The 5557-nt window shown below is 47.9% G+C and overlaps 1 protein-coding gene across 1 annotated transcript; it reads right to left on the reverse strand.

The window, feature by feature from the left end:
• Positions 1-1371: 1371 nt before the first annotated feature.
• On the reverse strand, positions 1372-1959 carry ARL11 (ADP-ribosylation factor-like 11). The gene has a single exon (XM_008949520.1). It carries the CDS (start codon positions 1957-1959, stop codon positions 1372-1374), a length of 588 nt encoding a protein of 195 aa, XP_008947768.1.
• Between the last annotated feature and the right edge of the window lie 3598 nt (positions 1960-5557).

Genomic DNA, 5557 nt, shown 5'->3' on the forward strand with positions numbered 1-5557 from the left:
GTAGCAGTAGCAGCTGGATAATTAATTCCTTAAAAATTATAAAGTGCTCTGGTATGAACAGAAGAGGATTTCACCATGTATTTCTCCTTGGTGTTTCTAGGTTTCAATAGGTTCCTCCTTGAAAGCAGCTGACTTTTGCTGCCTGAAAATTTCCTGTCCTTTTTCTCCCCTTCTCCCACCACTTTCATTAATTTCACAATAAAGTAGGGCCTACTATAAAATTTCATATTTTTAACCCTGAACAACAGAATTTGGAGTCTAGGGAGCCCTCAGGCACACATTTTATACGTCTTTTCAGTGGTGGGTTGAGCAGAATTGGGCAAGGACCATCACTGCAACAAGGGACCCAGCCCTACCATGAGCTACCAGGAACATTTTGGCTGCCCTGCATGCAGCTGAGTGTGGAGAACCCTTTGGCTACCAACCTGCTTGTGCCCATAGATGCCCATGGTTGCCAATCATTGCCTGTAGAGTGGTCTCATCCAGTTTCAAGCAGTCTGAGAGATGGGGCTTCATCTTGGCCACCATGATGATATTTAGAGGTTGACTGGCCATGCAGATGTGTTTCCAAGCATCTAGAAGTCAGATCTGATTTCTTTAAATATAATCCAAGCAACATGAGGTCCCATTTTCATGAAATCAGTATTTGTGAAAATTAACAAATGGAAAAGACCCAAAGCAAGAAATAAAGACATTAATATCTACACATCCTTGAACCACACCGTGCCATCCAACCCTGACCCACGTCCATGGCTCAGGGCTCATACCTGGAGATGCTACATTAAAATATTAAAACAATCAGCTTTGGGCTGTTTGAAGTCCTCTGCTTATGCTGTTCCAGCTCAGCCATTCCATTTTCAGCTGATGAACATCCAGATGATAAACATGATGATTTGAGCTGAGTGAGAAGTGGCACAGGTCACCTCCAAACCTTCCTCGTGGGGATCACCCCCATCAGGATAGCTGCATCAGGGGCTGAGAGCTCCAAAAATAACCCCCTCTGGATAGAAAGGAACAACCTCTGTCCCTTGTGTGGAGCTCTGGTATAATTTATATGGCTCTGGCAAAAAAAGCCTCCCTGCTGAAGCACTGGATGGGCACGCAGCGGGTGAGCAGAGCTGCCAACAGCGGGAGGAACTGCAGCTGGTGCTGAGAGTAGAAGACACAGGGCCAAAAATGCTCTGTGGTGGGAGTTTTGCTTGGAGGTCTCCCTGGTGGCTTAGGTGGTGAGCAGCTGGGTGTTTTGCAGCACGTGCCAGCTGCAGGTCTGCTCATTTTTGAGGATAAGTGGAGGCTGAAGTCCTCTGTGACAAACCTGCTGGCGGCGATGAGCGGGAAGGGTCCGCTTGAGGGTCAGGTTTACTCTGGGGCTCACCTCCTGCCCACCTGCCCTGCAAGGGGCTGCTCTGGGGATGGGGATCTCTGCTCTGCACCCCGCAGGAGCTCTCCCAAGACAGCCAGGACCTCCTGCAGGCCCTGCCCGGTGTGGGCGCTGCACCCCTGGAGCACCCAGCGGCGCCCCCCCAGCCGCCCCTGCCGCAGCCTCTCCTCCAGCTCGGTGGGAGCCAAGGCTCCTGGCGCCTCCTGCTTGTTGGCCAGGAGGAGGACAGGGACACCAGCCACGCTGGGGTGGCTCAGGGCTTCCTCCAGTGCTGCCAAGGCTTCAGGCAGCCGGGCCGTGTCCGTGCTGTCCAGCACAAAGATGAGGGCGTTGGTGTCCTCCAGGTAGTCAGGCCAGCTTGCCCTCAGGCTGCCTTGCCCTCCAACGTCCCAGAGGGTGAAGGATACACCACAGGGTGTTTGCAGAGACTCCACGTTGAAGCCCACCGTCGGGCAGGTCTCCACAGCCTGGCTGCCCTTCAGTTTGTACAGGAGAGTGGATTTGCCAGCGAGGTCCAGCCCCAGCATGACAACTTGAGCGTCTCTCTTGTGCCGCCCTTTGGAGATCAGCTTCCCCATCAAGATGCTGCTGCAACCGTGGCAAAAAAAGAAAGCAAGCCTATAATGTCAGTTAATAACAGAGTGCTCAGTCCTGCTTCTCCAAGAGAGACCTTAGGTTTGCTGGAGAAAGACAGAGGCAGCTTCTTTTGCTTCTCTTCGTAGTCAAAATGAGCAGAGAGAGAGATTATTTATGAGGTGTGGAGCAGAGCCAGGAACTTCTGCTCAGAACAACAATTTCTATACCCCATCTCCACAGCCATTCACTTCCATTCTCATTTGTGACCTGAAGTAATTGGTGGAAAAGAGAGCCAACATTTTGCAGGAAGAGGTGGGGAGATGGTGGAGGAAGTTTCCTCCTCACCACGTCCAGAAATAAATGAGCTTTTGTTCATTGGCTTCTGCAGGGGAAATCCACCCCCAGCAGGACAGGACAAGGAGGAACCTGGGTTACAGGGTAGGGTTACTCTGGGAATTTGCTGAATCACAGCTTGAGGGTGTGGATTTAAATATGAGCAACACAACAACTGACAATTTTTTCTGCCAGTTTTATGTTGAGAAGTATTAACACCAATTTCTGTAGCATCAGGTTTTGCTCCCCGTTGCACAGCCAGGAACGACAGCAATTTAACACAAGCATGGCTTTTTAATGTCTCATTGAAATATGACTAGTCAAAACACCTTCTCTGGGGTGAAAATCTATAAAATTCTTTCCACCAAGGTAGTTGTTACATTTTAACTTTTGGAAGTGAAGCCAAGTCAGTCCTTTGTGGCTGAAGGGGTAAAAAAATCCCTTAAAAGAAGGAAAAAAATGTTTCACGAGACAGCAAAACCTGAACTTCACACACCAGAGGCAAAAATGTGCTGCTGAAATGAGCTCCCAGAACTGCTTGTGCAAGAGCAGCTGATGGCAGCCAGGCAGAGCCTTTATTTACCTTCTTTATGGGTTGGGTTTTGCTCCTAAAAGGCTGCTCAGAGGCGTGCAGAAATCTCACTGCTGCAGAGCTGCTCTCCAGCCACCTGTAGCTGAGGATGAAGAGGGAAACGTGATTCATCTGTGCTTCCGTGGGACCAGGAGGGACTTCCCTCCATCTGCAGGAGGTGCAGTTTCCCCAGGCAAGATCTCCCCATGACACGTCCATGTTGCAAGAAACCATTGCTGGGGAGGAATTTCAGCATGTGGAAGGGACCATATGGTCAGTGACTAAGCCACTGGTGGCCAGAGGGGTATTTCTTACCCTGGGGGTAAGATCCATCTGTTTTCTATCTTTTAAAGGAAGGAAGATGAATGAGAAACAAACCAAATCACAGAGTCCAGCCCAGATAGGCTGCACAGGATTGCAAGGGGTCCTGCAGACCTTGTTTTGTAAGATATTTCTGTGCTACAAGGCTCTCCCATAGATATCCCACTGGCTGGCACCAAAAGCCTCCATGAGCTAACCCTTATTCACAAGAGCTGTTGCAGAGTTGATGGACCAGGATAAATGCAGCACCACACACAGGGTGAATCATGCAGGACATGGTCATGTGTGATCTTTTCTGAAACCCATCTATAAATGGAAAAAAAAGGCAGGAAGCTCTCAAATGGGAACAAAGAAAGAGAACTACGATGTGCAGCAGACTCTCATCCTTCAGAGAAATGTCTGCCCACTTTTCAGTGCATGCTGCTGCCCAAGGGATACCCATCTGTCTGAGTTCCTAATTTTTAAGCATTAGCTAAATTGCTCTCTGGCTCCATAATCTGCTTGCTCTCCATTTTTGGAAAGCCTTCCTCCCCATATTGCATTGGACAATCAATATAGTTGGTATTTTTTGACATACCAGTGGGTTGAGTGCATTGTCTCTTGATCTTTTCATGTCTTTTCCAGCCTTTGGGACTGCTTGTCTTGTCTGAGGCTTGATAGGAGGCTGTGGTATGCATCTGTTTCATCTGACTAGACATTCGTTGCACTGAGATTTCTTTTAAGTAAACTAAAATATACAGGAAGCAAAGGTAGAGATTCTACCACGCAATGAAAATTGAGTATTTGAAATATGATGTGATGGAGTCTTCATTACATCACTCTCTAACATGCTGCAGAAGTAAGCTACTTCCATTTTAAAAAAATAATAATAATAATAATACAAAAGGAAAATAAGAAATAGAGACTGCAACTAGGGTATAGTTTTATTAAAGATGGTTTTCAGGTTTTCTATGGCACAGAACAGAGTAATTAAAGGGGAAAATACAGGCAACTCTATTTTCCCCCCACATTTTCATACCCTACCTATCAAACTGCAGCCTGGTTTCTTCCTTCCTGCCAACTATTGCAAATAGGGGTTGCAAACAGTGCCTACAGAGTCTGTTCCACCCACAGCTATGTGAGGAAAGCGTAATATTTTCCAATAAATAATGCATGGGAGCAGTTGCAAGTCTGTTTAAGAAAGAACGAAAGAAAACGAAGTACAAGCAGCTGAGATGAGCTCTGAGTGAGTCTCTTGCCAGAGCAGAAAGGCTGTATGCTAAATAATTCAGAAAATGTGCTCAGAGATGAGGACAGCCCCTGCCCCAGCCACATCGTACCTGGCCAGATCAAATGTTCTTGCCTCATGTTTCATGTCTCCAGATTCACAGGGGCAAAACAGTGGTCATTAATTCATTTATAAATTCATAGAATTTCAGACAGTTTCTTTCTTTGCTGTTTGTTCCCCTGTTTCCTAGATATTTGTCACAAAGAGCAATCATCAGGATTACAGGAGAGACTCCACCCTCCTCCCCATGCCCTAAATATTCCAGTAACTGGAATTTTGTCACAACCACTATATTCACTGACAAAGCATTTTGTCCATGGGGCACAGACAAGAGGAAGAAAGAGACTAAAAGTGAAAGAGGGTAGATATAGATGGAACATAGAATCATTAAGGTTGGAAAAGACCTCTAAGATCATCAGGTCCAGCCATCAACCCAACACCACCATGTCCACTAAACCATGTCCCAGAGTGCCACGTCTACATGGTGACTCCACCACCTCCCTGGACAGCCTGCTCCAGTGCCTCACTACTCTTTCAATAAAGAAATTCTTCCTAATATCCAGTCTAAACCTCACCTGGAGCAACGTAAGCCATTTCCTCTTCTCCTATTGCTTGTGACTTGGGAGATGAGACCAACCCCCACCTCACTCCAACCTCCTTTCAGGGAGTTGTAGAGAGCCATAAGGTCTCCCCTCAGCCTCCTCTTCTCCAGGCTAAACAATCCCAGGTCCCTCAGCTGCTCCTCGTAACATGTTCCCCAGACCCTTCACCAGCTTCTTTACCCTTCTCTGGACCCTCTCCAGCACCTCACTGTCTCTTTTATACTGTGGTGCCCAAAACTGAACATTGATCTCTTCCCTGCTCCTGCTGGCCACACTGTTTCTGACCCAGGCCAGGATGCTGGTGGCCTCTTGGCCACCCAGGCACACTGCTGGCTCATGTTCAGCTGCCTGCCCACCAGCACCCCCAGGTCCTTCTCTGCCAGGCACTTTCCAGCCACTCCTCACCAAGCCTGTGGTGTTGCCTGGGCTTGTTTGTTGTGACCAAAGTGCAGGACTTGCCCTTGTTGAACTTCATCCAGTTGACCTCGGCCCATTGATCCAGCCTG

This window comes from Merops nubicus, unplaced genomic scaffold (genome assembly GCF_000691845.1).
Source record: "Merops nubicus isolate BGI_N331 unplaced genomic scaffold, ASM69184v1 scaffold16221, whole genome shotgun sequence".
Lineage (NCBI taxonomy): Eukaryota > Metazoa > Chordata > Aves > Coraciiformes > Meropidae > Merops > Merops nubicus.

What these genes read in the sequence shown, in the direction of transcription:
- ARL11 (XM_008949520.1), bottom strand. Translation starts at nt 1,959, where the DNA reads ATGGGGAAGCTGATCTCCAAAGGGCGGCACAAGAGAGACGCTCAAGTT.